Here is a 17,523-nt window from a genome sequence, read left to right on the forward strand (position 1 = left end):
AATACCTCTCTACTCAGAAATATGTATTCAGAAAACCTGTCCCAAGAAACCCTCTCCAATGTCTCTGAAGCATTAGGCTGGCCCTTCTGGCCTCTGCGTCAGCCCCCTGCTGTCCTGTGTCTGCCCTCTAAGGCACTGCGCAGCCTTTGGGACCCTCTACATCACTCTTGCAGCGTCTGCGTGGATGATGCAGTCCCTCTAGCCTCTGCATTGTCTTTACTGGGCTCTGTGTGGCCTGAACTAGTTGTTGCCTTTCGCTCTCTGCTTCTGTGCTGGTCTCTTGGTACTGTCTCTGCCTTTGTGCCCAGTACTCACTGCCCCTCATTGCTGAACACTAATTCAACTTTGCTTAGCAACCTCGCTCTAGCAAAATGAATGATTGATCACTCTGGGGTATCTTCCAACTAACCCTCAAGCCTCCTCTTATACTTTTTCCGTTGGTCCTTCAACAGCCACTATTAAATCTCTAATCAACGGCTAAGATTAGATTTGACCAGTGTTCCACGGGGACTCGCCCCCCCCTAGGGATCTAGTTTCCTCGCTCCCCCGCGCTCCGGGGACTTGGGGACGAGTAGGGGACGTTTCCCCACGCTCCCAAAATGGAGAAAACTCAGGGGGACGTGCTAGGGAAACGTCTCCCTTCCCTGATGGGACGTTTCCCCATGCTCCCAAAAAAATGGCCTTGCTTATAGTTTATGTTTTAATAGACCTAAAGTGGTACAAAGCTACTCATGTTCTGTATGGGGATAACGTCTTGTGCTGTCTTTTGGTTTCAACAAGCGTTATTTTAGAGGGTCAGTATCATGGAAATTCGCTGGACCATATAGCACGTACATGAATTTTCCCTTTTAAAACTTCTCCTTTTTTTCTCAAGTGATGGCTGGATTACAGTGGGGAGATAACTGGAGTGACAGGCAAAGAATATGAGACATTCAGTTTGTGTTTTTAATTTGCATGACATTTAACATACAAACTATGGAAGCAACACCTATGTCATGTGGGAAATAATTGGGAGGACTATAGACTAACATGCGTTTACTGCAAGTATGACAAAATACTATGGGTAGCAAGAAATCTCAAGAACTGTCGTTATATATGAATTTATACAATTACAAAATTTACACAGAGCACAGTTGCTCGGCTTGAATTCTCAGGTCTGAAAATTATTTTCACCCCTGAAATACACTGCTAGCTTGAAGTTTGAACTACATGGCATTGCTCTAATAAGGTAGACAAATTATCCATGCCATCGTTGGTCACCTAAGTTGGTTCGCAGATGGTCATCCTGCAGTCAATGTCATTTGATAGTAAACTGTCAGAAACTCTTTCATGTGATCTTCTCATCTCTCCTGGAACTAAAACTCTTCTTTCAGCATATGGTGTACTGTCTATATTATATATAATATAACAAACTTTCTAGCTGTTGGATCCAATACAACTGGACAACCCATTGTAGTTGCCCCTTCTACTGCCAATGCAGTGTTCCTGATCTGTTCATTTACCTTTTCACAGAATTCAGTGGCTACCTTATCAAGTTGAAGCTCTCCCTCTGTCTGACCAAAATCTAAATTAGAATTTGACCAAGCTGAATTAGAATTTTAAATTTATTATTTTATATGATATTATAAATTTGGATAATGTCAAATGATATTCATATCAATGATCATGCTTTGCAGCTTTTCAATTCAAACCAAATTGTCATAGTGGACTCAATTAATAAATTACATTTTATATTTATAAATTTTTAAGACCCTGACGCTCCCCCACGTTTCCTACAAAATGGTAGGGAGCTTTTGCATAGGCCGCTCCCGCGCCCCCTCGCCCCCTCGTCTCGGAACCTTGGTGGAACATTGGATTTGGCTTGATTCATGACTTTTGGAACCTTCTAACCCAGTTTTATATCAATACCCATTAATATTTTATTTTTCCTATGTTTAGAATTAGGAACTCCATTAAAAATATTAATTATTTTAATATCTCCCAAACCAAGAACAATCTGTCCAAACCATTTCTGGGTCGTGGAGATCTCATGTGCTTTAGCCTCTCCACCAATTTTCATGGCTAGAGCACATCTAATGCTACCCCAAATCAACACTCCCTCCTAGCGAGAACTGTGCTCTAGTAATACTCCACACTGAGCATCACTCTGATTATACGACACCAGTAATTCTGTTGATGCTATAGGCCTCCCCGCCCAACATGATCTGCACTATTGCATCCTGTAATGTTGCCCATAGCCCTGCCACTGCCACTACTACATTTGTACAGCAACACCCTCTGCATCCATGTTGCTGCCGGTCCATCCTCCCAACACTGCATCTGCACTGCATCCCCTTTCACCATGTTGCATCGTGCTATTGGATACTACTACTGAACTGCAACTCAGTTACTGAGAAGTAAGTAACTGATCCACCCAACTTCTGACATCCCTATCAGGCTAGAAACACTCCCAACGTTGAAGCTCCCTTTGCCGCTAACAAGTGCTCCCTCTATTGACCACTGTGTCGCTGCAACAACTCCCTACATCTCGCACCATTGCACACCTCTCTGTGCCATCTTGCACTGGTGCAACACTCCTGTGCCTCTCACACTATTGCAGCTTGCTAGCCTCACACTGCCAAGGGACTCTTGCACTGTAGCACTCTACGCCGCTTCATCCACATTTGTCTCTACCAACATCCGCTAGCCTTGCTACTCCTCTTCGGGGCTCTCGTAGCAAGGTATAATCCAAGAGGTTGGGTACCTCAAGGATCCTGCTCCTCATCGCCTGTAGTCCTCCTGACTACAGCTCCATGTCTCCCCACTTCTTCTCTAGTGGCACATGAGCACTCATGGCACAATCGTCATCCTCCTCGACCTCTTTCTCGCCTTCGTTGGCATTGCCTTTGAGTCAGAAGCCTCTCCCTTGTTCTTCTTCCTCTGACAATAGTTCACATAGTGACCCAATTCCCCACAGTGGAAGCACTTGATCTTGGAGAGGTCCTTCTTCTTCCTCTACTCTTGCTTTCCCGCAAATGCCAGAGTTGCATCCTCTTCCTCTTCCTTCTTGATCCAGACTCCTTTGTTGCTACTTCCGTCTTGGTCAGCCATCTGATCTCTTCATGGCGAAGAGCCGCCCACAATTCTTCCCAATCTGGAAGACTCACCCTGCCCGGTATGCTCTAGACAAATGTCTCCCACTCCTCAGAGACTGCGTTTAGTGTGGTCCTCACCATCAACTCCTGATCTGGGTGGACCCTATGGAAGTCAGTTGGTCCCAGATCTCCTTCAACCGACCAACGAAGAGATCTATCTGCTCTCCCTTCTGCATCTGGTATGACCTTAGTTGATTCTCAAGTAGCATCTTCCTCTACATGGAAGTATGTTGTTACAACGTCTTCAAGGTATCCCAAATTTCCTTTGTCGTCTCCTTCTCAGCAATATGTTGGACCACATGATCCTTGACCCCATCAAGGATGATGCATTTTGCCTTGGCCATGGCCCTCCTTGTACCTCTCATTAGCTATCGGGTCAACTAGGATAGCAATTACTCTCCAGGCAAAGCCCTTGATGCGATGTTTGTTTAGAATGGACAAGATCCTAGCCTTCAAGACCACAAAGTTGGACACTTTGTCCAGCCTATCCTGATCCCTCAGCCCATTCACGGCCATCTCTCTGCTCTTCTCTGTCAACTCTTCCGAGTCTCTCTACTTCCTGGCAGGAAGTTCTCGATTCGACTCCTACTGAGTCTCTCGATTTCCTGTCTAGAAGTTCACGGTTTGACTCCTCTAAGTCTCTCTACTTCCCGTCTAGAAGTTCTCTTCTGGACTCCCTCTGGGTCCCGATTTCCCTCCTGGAAATCCTTCTACCAACTGTCAAGTAGCCCCTCTCCGATCGTTTGTGCAACTGCAACATTGGTCCGGATTCCTTGGCTAGAAATCTGCCTCGGTAGCAACTCCCTCTACCTTGGTTTTGCCCTGTTAGGTACTGTTCTGACCACAGTACACCACCAGCTTCGCTCCCGCAAACTGCCCACAGCGCCCTTCGCCCCATCAACTGAAGGATTGAGCATCTTGGCTCTGCACAATCTTGGCACCAGCAAAACAACTCCCTCAACAACCTGCATCAGCCCTCCTAGCCTCTGCGTGAGTTTGTTTCTGCCCTCCTCGACCTCTACATTGGCCTCTCTCAAGCCCGGAATGATGGAAGTCCCTCTGCATCAACCCTTCCTTTGTCGCTTTCTACAAGGATCAGCTCTGTCACTCGTGACAGCTGAATCTGTTGCAAATGCTCTGCTCAGCTGATGCCTTCAGCTTTCCTGTGATCTGCAAACACCCTCTGATACCATGTTGAATTTTCTAAGTCTATCCCTTAAAAAATTAATCTGTATTCTGCTAGTAATACAGTCACAACATCTACAGATCATCAGCTAAAAGAAAACAAACACACAAGTGACACCATTATTTTTGGACAAATGTCCCCGGAGAAACCCAATGCGAAAAAATCGGTGAAGCGATTCTGAGGGTTTATTATTATGTAGTATTTCCTTGAGTACAACTGGGTGCCTAATCGGCTCACCCAACAAAGAAAAAATACACAACAGCAATACCTCTCTACTCGGAAACATGTATTCAGAAAGCATATCCCATGAAACCCTCTTCAACCTCTCTGAAGCTCTGCGCTGGCCCTTCTAGCCTCTACGTCAGCCTCCTGCTGCCCTGCGTCAGCCTCAAACCTCTCTGTGTCTACCCTTTGAGGCATTGTGCAGCCTCTAGGACCCTTTGTGTCACTCCTGCAGCCTCTACATGGATGATGCAGTCCCTCTAGCCTCTGCGCTGTCTCTACTGGGCTCTGAGTGGCCTAAACTGGATGCTGCCTTTCACCCTCTGCTTTTGCGTTGGTCTCTTGGTACTATCTCTACCTCTCTGCCTAGTACTCACTGCCCCTCGTTGTTGATCACTGATTCAACTTTGCTTAGCAACCCTGCGCTAGCAAAATGAATGACTGATCACTTTGGTGTGTCTTCGAAATAACCCTCAAGCCTCCTCTTATACTTTTCTCGTTGGTCCTTCAACAGCCAAGATTAAATCTCTAATCAACGACTAAGATTAGATTTGGCTTGATCCATGACTTTGGAACCTTCTAACCCAGTTTTATATTAATACCCATTAATATTTTATTTTTCCTAAGTTTAGACTTAGGAACTCCATTAAAAATATTAATTATTTTAATATCTCCCAAACCGGGCACAATCTATCCAAACCATTTCTGGGCCTTGGAGATCTCATGTGCTTTAGCGTCTCCACCAATTTTCATGGCTAGAGCACATCCGATGCCACCCCAAATCAACAACCCTATGTGGACCCAGTGGAGGAATGTGGACCCAAGTGTGAGAAATGATGAATGAGATTATAATGAGTGGAAGGGGATTGATATATGTGGATGAGGGAGCGGGACCACACAACCAAAGTCAAGTTTTCCCATGTAGTACCATCCCTAAAGCCCAAAGGTCAGTAAAAGAGATCCCACAGGACTAAAGTCCAAGGTTAACATCCAAAAGAAGTCTAGGGGACAAGAGCACAGACCTAGCGCACCTTTTCCGCCGAACCTCCCCATGATCCATGCCCAGAAGTATCCATGATAACTCAATTACCAAATGACAAGGCATACCTTTAGGTTCAAGAGGCCCACCTTCAAACTTACAATCATGACAGATGGGTGAGGGACGTCATTGTTGGCTCAGATGGGGGAGAAATGGCACAACGAGCTAGTTGGCGGCTGCAAGTGGCTGCTCGTTGCCGTTTGAGGACCATCTTGGAGAAAAACTTTCTCCTAGGGATATCACCAACAAAATGATGGGTAATAGGGTCTACATACCGGATGGGACTCCTAGACCAAACTGTGTAGAGTAGGATTCGGATCCTACACTAGGAAGATCCCCTAGTTGTTGGTGGTACATTCCATCCTGTCAACAAGTTACTTGTTCTCCTGTGCACAAAACTGAGTTATTTCGGCACTCATTTGGGGAAATTCACAAGTGACAAGCAGACATTGGGGCCCCGTCCCTAAAACCATTAATAAAAAAAATCCCAACATAACAATTCATCCCATGTCAATTCATCATTATACAAGGGATTCTTTGCTTGCATAAACTTTTTACACTTTTTATGTTTTATTTACTTCATGGGGTTTTCTAAAGAAAAATCATGTGTGAACACTCAAGCATCCCTCTTTTCAAGCTTTCTAGGTGGTGCACCCAGAACCGCCGCCCTATTTTGTGAAATGCATCCCATACATTAGCAAAACACTCTGTTGTGCATTTCACCAAGTTGCACAAAATAGGGTTATAAAAAAACTACTTGCCCCACGACTCCCCACCCCCCCCACCTGCCCAAGCAAACCCTGGCAACCCATAGGCCAAGCGAAGCATGCAAACACTATAAATTTTTTCCACAAGGCAAACTGGAACGTGCTATGTGCTTCCTATCAAGAATACTGACAGCTGCTACATGCTTCCTATCAAGAATACCAACAGTTGCTACCTGCTTCCTATCAATAATATCAAAAGTTGCTACATCCCTTGGAACAAACAATGATATCAAGAGTTGCTACATCCCTTGGAACAAACAATGATATCAAGAGTTGCTGCATACCTTGCAACAAACAATGCAACGTACTAATATTCCAATTTCCATTGATCAGATGCTCAAAAGATAAATTAGAGAAGAATGAATAACCAGGTCTCTCAATGGCACATACCAATTTCAAGAGAAACATAAAGAGAATGTTGTATTTGGAGATTATCAACTAAGACCAATTAGGTCATACTTTTACTTTCCTTCATTACATGAAAAAATGGTCTCAACTGCACAAGTTATGGTATCATCAAAATAATAGATAAAATAATCAACACCATTTGTCTCAGAAGAACTGGCAGACATCAAATATTTTCTGTTTCAATTTCAGATATGACAATAAATGACAACAACAAATTTCATAACAACTGTCAAGGCACTTAAGACGGTGAACATATAATGCAGTTCTGTTCAGATAAGTTTAATGTGGCATGTCTCTTCTCTTCTCATTGCTATCAAGCTTTAATGTTTTACAATTATAGTTGGCTTACATATTTTCTCTCCTGGTAGCCTAACTAAAAGATAAAATTCAATTGTAACTGCCTTGCAGACCTCAGAACTTCTTATACTATTAAATGTGGTTTTCAGCTTATTGCCTGGACTCTGGAGATACTTTAATAACTTCAGAATAAAACGTAGAGAAAAAAAGCTATAATAACTGCTATCCTAACTATTTTGCTTGAAATCAGAAAAATGAATAGGTGGAAATAATTAATCTATTTAACAGAGCATATGGAGTCAACTTTTAAAGAAATTAACATGCATCACCTATCCTAAATTACTAGCTGACACCCAGCTTCGAGTAATTACAAAGGCGTAACATAACCTTCCCTGGAAACAATTACAAAGACAAAGATTTCACTTATCATCCAACATATAGTGTTTAACTAATTGCCGTCTTCATAACAATTCTTGAACAATATTCTTTCAAGCTATTGCATAATACAAGTGAGAGAAAGACAAAGGAGTAAGTAAGGATTTAGGTATTGCATCAATGTGATCAAAGCATCACACGGGAGAAATAGCAAAATGAATCATACCATTCAATGGCCAGTAAAAAGTGCTTTCTACCAAGCCATTCCCGTTTAGATTCGTAAAAACCATCATCTGTCTGATTTGCAGCAATCTTAGCATTCTGATCTAACAACCCAGACGCAGCCTACAAGATTTGAATTCAAATGGATCAACTGTCAAGAAAAGCTATCATGGGGATCACAAAAAGGGAAAACAAAACACGGCATTGAAAACTGAACTGCATATTTTCCAGCCAGAAGTTTACTAGTACACCAATTCTGCAGTTTGGCTAGTTTTAAAATGATATCATGCACTTTAGATCCATACCTCAAATGTCATTCCACGATCGATCATTAATGTGAACAAAGTAGTTGAAGCCCCAGACATGGGATCCTCATGTACTGTCTGTCAAGATACAATTGCATTAGAAACAATTGATCCTTGCTCTGCTTATACCATAGCCCCTTCATATTATGCTACATGAAAATTTCTGATGTTTATAATTAGACAGCACTAACCTGAGGAGATCCTTGAAGCTCTATAAGGTTGGCCTTGATATCAACAATTCCCGAATCAAAATCACCTTCTTTGCGAGCATCTTGCACCAAAATATCTAAGATACTAATAAAATACTCAAAAATCCTGTAGAAAATGAACCAAAAAAAGCTTCTTTATCATGCTCAGTTATAGATATGAACATTGAAAATATCAAACAGTTTACTGAGAACGACAAACCATATACCGGTTTTGGATATCAGGTGCCAATCCCAAAATGCGATTCAAGAAACGACCAACATCATTCATATCATTCTCAAGTATCCGACCTGACAATTTCCATGTATCTTTACCAGTTCCTTCTGTTTCAGAGATACAAAGACACAATTAAAACAGCTATATTTAACAGGCCACCAAAAGACTGAAAACCAGATAAGAATGAAGCACTTAAATTAAATAGATAAGTACCAAAAAGATACCACACTACACACATACAAACATATAAAGTTCCAATTGTACATAAATTCACAGATGTTTTATATTTTCATATGATTTTAACATTCACAAGGAATATAGCAATTAGAATAAAACCTGATTGGCACTCCAGACTCAAGATCCACACTTGGGATTCTGTAATATGTTTCTTCGCCTATCTATCTATTGAACCAAATAATAAATTCCCTTCAGCTTTGTAAGCCCCACTGAGAGGTCACAAAGCCAACAGACGTAGAAAGCATTCACAGATTTTAACTTTTAACTTGAAATATAATTTTTGCCCATATTACCAGGTATTGCATCCCTAATGATTCCAACTGATATCAATGCTGCCTTTGCCAAACTATGAAATTCTTGAATTTTCTCACGCTCTCCAACTAAGCAATTCGGAGGTAAAACAGGTTGATCGCTCTGCAAATCCATGAAAATCAATTTCACTACTTTCACCTGATACAATGAGCTCAATATATGATTCAACAACTACCGGATATTAGCTATATCTTTACCTGCTCAATGATAGCTTTATACATCATATGAAGAGCCCTCTTTCCATAAACACTATCATAGTTATATGCACTCAATGATGGCCCAGCCCTACAAGCATAAGAAGCAGAGGTAGCACAGAGAGCATAGCCAGCAGTTGACCGAGTTTAGTCAGAAGTAGCCATGAAACATTTGCTGTACATTAGTACCAGAAGTGCTTACTATGCTAAATTTATCAACTAGAGAATAGAAGCTTTCATAAAGATAAAAAGAAAAACAATATAGCTGACCTCTTATTCTTCAAATTGATTATATCATTATTAAATTAAGTCATTCATAAAAACACTAATAGGAAAAAAGAGAAACTGCATTTTCATGTTTTGACCTCCTCGGCCAATCAAGGTTGTAGAGAAAGAGGAAATTTTAACAGATATGGAATTTTACAACATACCTACGGTCACCTTGCGTTAATGCTCCAAGAGATTCTAATCTCTTAGCAACAATTGAAGCAAACCGACGTTCTCCGCCTAAATTAGTAAAAAGCAATCTGTAAATTTCACAACAGAATTAAACATCAATAAATAGTTTTTACCTCTTTTTCAACATACAAATCACAACAAAGATAAATGAGATAATGCAATTTCTTCACAATTCTATAAGATTTCATTTCTCTTATGAGTACTACTCTTTATGTTGCTTGTCAATACAAGCATTGTAAGAGGAGGATAATGCACATGCATATCGGTCATCAGAAACAAAAAACCCTAGATTAGGCACCCTAGAATCAGAAACTAATTCTCTTGATAAAAACAAAACATACATCACAAGCCCTCCATCAAGTACCTTTATAATGAATACAAATTTGAAAGGCTCCTTGCGAACAGAAATATTTGCACCACTACCCTAAAATTGAATCATAAGCATTATCAACATAAAAGACAAAATCTTCCCTGATCGATAAGCATTTAAAATGCATTTTGATAATGATGGTACTTTAAGTTAAACAACCTTACTTGTATACCTTGTCCACCCATGCTCTGTGAAACAGGACATGCCCTCCCAATGGTCCATGTCACATGCCAAGTAATGCATGTATCTCTTAGGTGGGGAGGGGTGGGGTAGGCTGGCTCAAGAAAGTACTGCATGAAAGTAGGCAAAAAGGAGCATGAAACATGCAAGCAAGTTAACCCAAAAAGACAAACCCTAGAAGCTTAAGAATAGCAAGCAATTAGACATAGTCTTAATAATTAAGTCCAATGACTTCCAGGGCTGGAGGGAGCCATGCATGCCTGTCACCTGAATCAGTCATACAAATGTCGACACCAAACATCTATCAACTAATGCCTTTTCAAGAGTGGACTGCATAGCTAGGGCACTAGGGAGTAATCATAGATGACATCAAAAAGCGAGTATTGGTACTCAAGGTAGACTTAAAAAGTACAAGCACTCCTTACATCCAAGGCAACGTAACACTTAGTAGGATGGAAGAAACTAGCAATGAAGCTATCAGCAGATGCCCTATAGGTGTGACAGTTCTGAATGAAAATAATCCTCCCACTTGTATATTTTAGCTATAATGGTGCTTCACATACTCGTGTTGTTTAGTGATATTAATTGTAATTCCTAGTCATATTGACCTGTCACCTGCCCAATTGTGGAGATAAATAAAATTATCATCACATACCTTCACTTTCCGATGAGTTCTAGGAAGCCATGGTCCAAAACTTTGGTGGTGTGGGACAAGGAACATAATGAAAATAATCCTCCCGCTTCTTGTATATTTTAACTATAATTGTGTTTCACATACTCGTGTTGTTTAGTGATAGTAATTGTAATTCCTAGTACCATTGACCTGTCACCTGCCCAATTGTGGAGATAAATAAAATTATCATCACATACCTTCCCTTATATTATGAGTCCTTGGCATGCCATGGTCCAAAACTTTGGTGGTGTGGGACAAGGAACATACTATGGTTTTTTCAAAAATTCATTGATGAATTACTTTGATTGCTCCACATAAACTTGAAAAAGATTTTAAAAATAATCATATCAAAGAATAGACCAACAATAATATGCACCAACATGAGCAAATCAAAAACGCATCATCAAATAAACATATATGCCACATAATTAATGTCCTTATGTACCATTACAAAATTCATATCAAGAAATAGTATGTATGACAGGGAGGGAAGCTTCATTTCCACGTATGTATATAGCAGTCTCATTTCCAAGGAATATTTTAGTCCTCCATTCTCATGGATGCTCATCATGATTTAAAACTCTCTTCACCTTGTGACCTTGTCTAGTAAAACTCAGGGAATAATAACCATGTCATCTATCAATCTAAGTTACATGAACCTAGGAATTGTTACCCACACAAATGGGTAACCCCATAAGAGAAAACTTTTCTTGTAAATTTGACAACCAGCCAGCATCCCCTGACAGTCGCTATTTGACAATTATATGCCATGTGCCTCCATCATTTGCATCAACCATGTGCTTCTCACCATCCAGCATTACCACTTGGACGAAAGCGGCTTGCTATTCAAAAAGTTCTTTGATCATTTTGCAATCAGGTGCTTATACTTGTTTGCTTTTGGCATTTAGTATGGATAAAAGGGTGCTCTAGAAGACTGACCGATCTTGACTATAAATTTGTTCTTGCACCTTACTAGTATGGTTAATCTTTAGCCCTAGTCCAGCAAGACCTACCATGAGGCCTTATGGATATAGCAGGGGCACTACCTGGAAAACCCGGATTGAGATTGTAGTATCCCCATTTTTTATTTCCCTTGTGATGTAACTTGGGTGGATTATCAAGGTTGGTGACAACCAGGTCACAAGAGCAAGATTACGTCATCAGTGCCAAGAGGGTTTTGGAGGGAGTTTTATGGGGTCCGCCGGGGTTCGCTTGCTATATTTCATCATAACGGTCAGTTCCACACAGTTGTTCTTGGTTTCGTTGCATTCCTATGATCCCCATCAAATGGGGCTACTATCAAGCATGTTACAAAAATATACGCTCATGGTGTTATTTGGAGCATATTATTTGGAAAAACACCTTACTGTAATAGCTCGTTAGAACCGACATGAAGAGATCTACAAGATGGGATCGTGAAAAGTGACTCTCAATGGCCAAAGAAAGCATGGGGGCAAGGTAATTATTTTCTGGGATTAAAAGTGACTTTAATTAGTCACTTTATTAAATAAAAGAGGGGAAAAGTGCTTACATGGAGTAGAAGGCCAAAACAGGAAAAGTGACTTAAAATAAAATAAAAGGAGTCACTCAGATAAAAATAGTGGAGGGGCTTCTAGAATTAAAATAAAATTATTAAATAAAAGTGCTTCTAGAAGGTTGGAGAGAGATCCACTAGGTCTTTAAAAGAGGGGAGAGCAAGTCATTGGGGACATATTGGATTGGAGTATTTTCTTAGAGAGATTTAAAGAACCTGGTTTTCAGGTTCGGAGAGCCCTAGGATGAAAACTCTTGGGTTTCTTGGTGTGGTGGACGAAACCCCAACTCACTATTGACAAGATTGCATTCAGAGATCTCATTGAGCTTCATCAACAACAGTTGGTGAGCACATCTAGAGAAAATATGTGGATCGGAGTGGGGATCACCCATATCTCCAATTTGGGCGTCATTTCCAGTTTAGTTTGGGAGGCAAGATTCAATATTATAACAATTACATTGGAGGCCATCACCTCAACTATTTCCATGTAATCTTGTAATCCATAATAAAGTAAATCGGGTTTGCTATTTCTCATGTTTACAGTATTTTTTATAAAATTACTGAAGTAGCAGCACTGCATTTTTCAATGTTTATATTGCAAATTTCACTGAAATTGTGTTGGAACATTTCATAATTTTTCTATGGAATTGACCGATATTTATTACTAATTTCGGCAAAATTTTATGTTGAAATATTTTCTAGCTATCCTCGTCTAAATATTCCAAAAGGAATATTACAATAGTACCAAAGTCGGTTTTCCTGCCAACCTGACGGTTTTTTTTGGCCAAATTAGCAGAGAAAAATTTATCAATTGCATGCACTGATCGAGTTACCATGTTGGAACCAAATCTGAAATGGTTGAGACTTGTTTGTGAAGAACGAATTAGGGCCCAGTTAATGGCATGTGCAGAGGCTAAACTTGGGGTTTAGAAGGGTCGAGTTAGAGAGGACTGTGTTCCTTTATTACTGAAGTTGATTCATCTTCTTTGCTAGAGTGGGGTTATCACATCAAGAAGAGCCGAATTCTTTTGGCCAAATTTCCCTAAGCCAAAATTAGCATAATCGTGGGCCCAAGTTGCCACTGTCCAGAGTATTTGATCAAGAACTAGATTCGTGCAAAAAGGACGAACAAGCTCATTAATTCTATTGAGGCTTGTGATAGCATGAATAAAAACATGATTGCACTATACACCGGAAAAATAAATTGTGGAAACTCTAATAAAATATAATCACAAAATGGACACAATATTTTTGGATAAAACGTTCCTAGAAAAAGCCCGAAGGGAAAACAAGTTCTTCAGATCTAAGGGTTTTATTATTATTCAGCAAATTCTGCAATTGATAAATAATACAACAATGCTTGCCAAACCCTGACAAAGCTCTGGCAAAATATTTCTTCACCTCCAGAAGTCAATCTAACCACCGGAAGGCTTGCGGCCTCCCTTTGCAACCTGACACCGCCTCTCCTGCAATTCACACTGTGAATTCCTACAATCTGCTCTACAACTAGAAGTTTTGGTATGCTAAATTGATATCTCGTACGACCTCTCCTGGAAATCTCGTACGACCTCTCCATTTGCAGAATAATTCTGGGAGAAATCCTCCGGATATCAGAACTTGGAAGAATATTGACAAAAGAAAACTCTAAAAATATTGTTGTTGAAACCCTCACTGGTGTCACGTTGTGCTATCACTGCACCCTCTTCACTACAATGAATTGATCTCCAAGACTGCCCATTGATTCCCTTTATAATATGTTTTTGAGAAATCAACGACCAAGACCTAGATTTGAAATGATTCGATTGATGTCTAAGATCACTTAGAAACTTTACTAGAAGTCTCTAGTGTTGATTTGGAGCAGCATCAGATGTGCTCTAACCAAGAAATTTGGTGGAGAGGTTAGGGCACATGAGATCTCCAATATCCAGAAAGGTTTGCGCAGATTCTAAACAGTTAGGAAATATTAAAATAATTAATATTTTTAATGGAGTCCCTATGTCTAAACTTAGGGAGATTAAAATACTAATGTGAATTAATATAAAACTGCGTTAGAATGGTCCAAAAGGCATGCATCAAGCTAGATCTAATGTTAGCCGTCAATTAGGGACTTAATCTCAACTGTTGATTTGTCAATGAGAGAAGTATAAGAAGAGGCTTGAGGATCACTTGGAGAATACACCAGAGTGATCAGTCATTCTATTCGCTAGAGCGGGCTTTGCTAGGAGACATGCAATTAGTGATCAGTTGCAACGAGGGGCAGTGAGTACAAGGCAGAGAGGTAGGGAAAGTACCGAGAGACCAGTGCAAAAGCAAAGAGAGGTAGACACAGAGCTAGAAGGAGCCACGCAGAGGCAGCAGAGACTGCGCAGAGCTAGAACAGCCAGCGTCATCTACACAAAGGCTGCAAGAGTGGCGCAGAGAGCCAAAGAGTCTATGCAGAGCCTCAGTAGGCTGACGCAGAGGCCAGCAGGGCTGACATTGAGCTTCAGATTGTGCTAGAGAGAGATTTCGTGGAGCAGGCTTTACGAATACTTGTATCCGAAGAGAGGTATTGCAACCAGATTTTTTATCTCTGTTAGGTTTGCCAGTTTGGCACCCAGTGTACTCAGAAAAGAACTACTTAATAATAAAACCCTCAGATAGCTTCATCGGTTTTCCCACATTGGGTTTTTCCGGGAATATTAGTCCAAAAATAATGGTGTCATTTGTGTGCTTGTTTCTGTTTCCTTCAGTTGATGATCTGTAATGTGTTGAGCATGCACTTGTATTTATTTTCAGTATTTACATGGTAAATAACTTGTTAATTAACAGAAGAAGTAGGTAGGAATAAATCAATAAAGTGCATGGAGGGTTTCTAACTAGTAGACTTAGAAACTTAAACATGGTATCGGAGCGTGGTTGCAGATCACAGGAGAACTGAGGACATCAGCAGAGCAGAGCAGCAGAAGCAGAAAATATTTGTCCCGAGTGACAGAAGTTGTTCCTAGCAGCGAAGCATCAAGGAAGGGGTGACGCAATGCCTGCGACATCAAGTTCGAGCCAAGAAGAGGTTGCGCAGAGGCTGAAGGAGCCAGAGACAGGTTCATGCAGAGCCACGCAGAGGCCAGGCGGGTTGATGCAGTTGGCTTAGGGAGATAGTTTGTCGGTGTCAGGACTGCGCAGAGCCTAGGAGCTCTCACCTTCAGGTTTTTGGGGTTTAGGAGGTTGTGGGTAAGTTGCAGAGAGGAGTTGGTGCGGTACTATACCCAGAACAGTACCTAACAGGGCAAGGCCAAGGAAGAGGGAGTTGCTACCAAGGGTTTCTAACCGAGAAATGCGGATAAGTGGTGCAGTTGCATAAACGATCAGAGTAGGGAGCATCTCGACATTGGCAAAAGGGTTTGGGTAGATTCTAAACAGTTAGGGAAATATTAAAATAGTTAATATTTTTAATGGAGTCCCTAAGTCTAAACTCAGGGAAATTAAAATATTAATGTGAATTAATATAAAACTGTGTTAGAATGGTCCAAAAGACATGGATCAAGCCAGATCTAATCTTAGTCGTCAATTAGGGACTTAATCTCAGTCGTTGATTTGTCAATGAGAAAAGTATAAGAGGAGGCTTGAGGGTCAATTGGAGAATACACCAGAGTGATCAGTCATCTATTCTATAGAGCGGCGTTTGCTAAGAGAGATAGAATTAGTGATCATTTGCACCGAGTGGCAGTGAGTACGAGGCAGAGAGGCAGGGACAGTGCCAAGAGACCAACGCAGAAGCAGAGAGAGGCAAACGCAGAGCCAGAGGGAGCCACGCAGAGGCAACAGAGACTGCTCAGAGCCATAAGGGCCTACGTCATCCACACAGAGGCTTCGAGACACACAGTAGGCTGACGCAGAGGTTTTCAAGTTGACGCAGAGGCCAACAGGGCTAATGTTGAGCTTTAGATTATGATGGAGAGGGATTTCATGGAGCAGGCTTTCTGAATACCTATTTCCGAACAGAAGTATTGCAGCCAGATTTTTTTTATCTCTGTCGGGTTTGCCAGTTTCGCACCTAGTGTACTCAGAAAAGAACTAGTTAATAATAAAACCCTCAGATAGTTGCATTGGTTTCCCCACATTGGGTTTTTCCGGGGAAATTATTCCAAAAATAATAGTCTCATTTGTGTGCTTGTTTCTGTTTCCTTCAGTTGATGATCTGTCATGTGTTGAGCATGCACTTGTATTTATTTTCAGTATTTACATGGTAAATAACTTGTTAATTAACAGAATAAGTAGGTAGGAATAAATCAGTAAAGTATATGGAGGGTTTCTAACTGGTAGACTTAGAAACTTCAACATCTAGAAGAAAATAGACCATGTTTCAATTATTACTAATTAATTAATCTAGACCATGTTAAAATTGATTAATTAATTTAATTAAGACATTTGCATTCAAAAGAATAACTTGGGCTTGGAGATATTTTCCACTCTTGTGTTCCTAGCCTCAATGATACCACCTAAGGCTAGAACACTTGTCTAAGCTACATCAACCAATAGATTTTGTAATAATACACTATTGGAATTTCTAAGTTTAACCGGTTAGAAATTCTTCTTGTGCTATCTGATTTATTTCTTCCTACTTGTTCACTTACTTAACTAGTTATTTACCATGTAAATACTAAAAATAAATACAAGCACAATAATATCAACATATACAGATCAACAACTGAAAGTAAACAAGCACACAAGTGACAGTGTTGTTTTTGGACTAATGTCCCTGGAAAAACCCAATGCGCAAAAACCGGTGCAACTATTCAAAGGGTTTTATTATTATGCAGTTTCAGAATACAACCTAGGTGCCAGAAATGGCTCACCCAACAGAGAATGCCCTCAGCAGTAGTACCTCTCAAATGAAGACAGATATTCTAGCTAAATCACCAGATGAACGATCCCACAGCGACAATGCAACTTCTGTTGCTCTGTGTCACTCTGATAGGGACTGCGTCACCCTATCCAGGTCTCCAACTCCTAGTCCGTCCCACGAAAAATTTCCCAGCGCTGCCTCTAGGCTCTATGTCAGCCTCTCTGGCCCAGCGTCAGCCTCTCTAGGCTCTGCATCAACCTCTGGAGCCTCTATGTCTCACACATTGGCCCTTCTCTGGCTCTGTGCAACTCCTCGCTGCCTCTGTGTGGCCTCTGGCTGCCTCTGCGTAGCCTCTAGCTGG

The 17,523-nt window shown here is 40.9% G+C and overlaps 1 protein-coding gene across 2 annotated transcripts in view; it reads right to left on the minus strand.

Annotated features, from left to right (window-relative positions):
• Positions 1-17,523, minus strand: part of EMB1135 (RING/FYVE/PHD zinc finger superfamily protein) — a 418,560-nt gene that overhangs the window by 173,533 nt on the left and 227,504 nt on the right. For both annotated transcript variants that reach the window (XR_016247843.1, XM_089378057.1), the window contains exons 22-28: positions 9,553-9,648; positions 9,125-9,212; positions 8,909-9,029; positions 8,371-8,485; positions 8,147-8,270; positions 7,956-8,033; positions 7,655-7,773 (exon numbers count right to left, since the gene is read on the minus strand). Coding sequence is in view for 1 of the 2 variants with exons in the window: in XM_089378057.1 (XP_089234183.1) it covers positions 7,655-7,773; positions 7,956-8,033; positions 8,147-8,270; positions 8,371-8,485; positions 8,909-9,029; positions 9,125-9,212; positions 9,553-9,648 (741 nt within the window). In the remaining variant the exon portion in view is untranslated. The remainder of the gene's footprint in view (positions 1-7,654; positions 7,774-7,955; positions 8,034-8,146; positions 8,271-8,370; positions 8,486-8,908; positions 9,030-9,124; positions 9,213-9,552; positions 9,649-17,523) is intronic.

The sequence above is a fragment of the Pinus tabuliformis genome, chromosome J, assembly GCF_031772625.1.
Source record: "Pinus tabuliformis cultivar Carrire ecotype Pingquan chromosome J, CPIR1, whole genome shotgun sequence".
NCBI lineage: Eukaryota > Viridiplantae > Streptophyta > Pinopsida > Pinales > Pinaceae > Pinus > Pinus tabuliformis.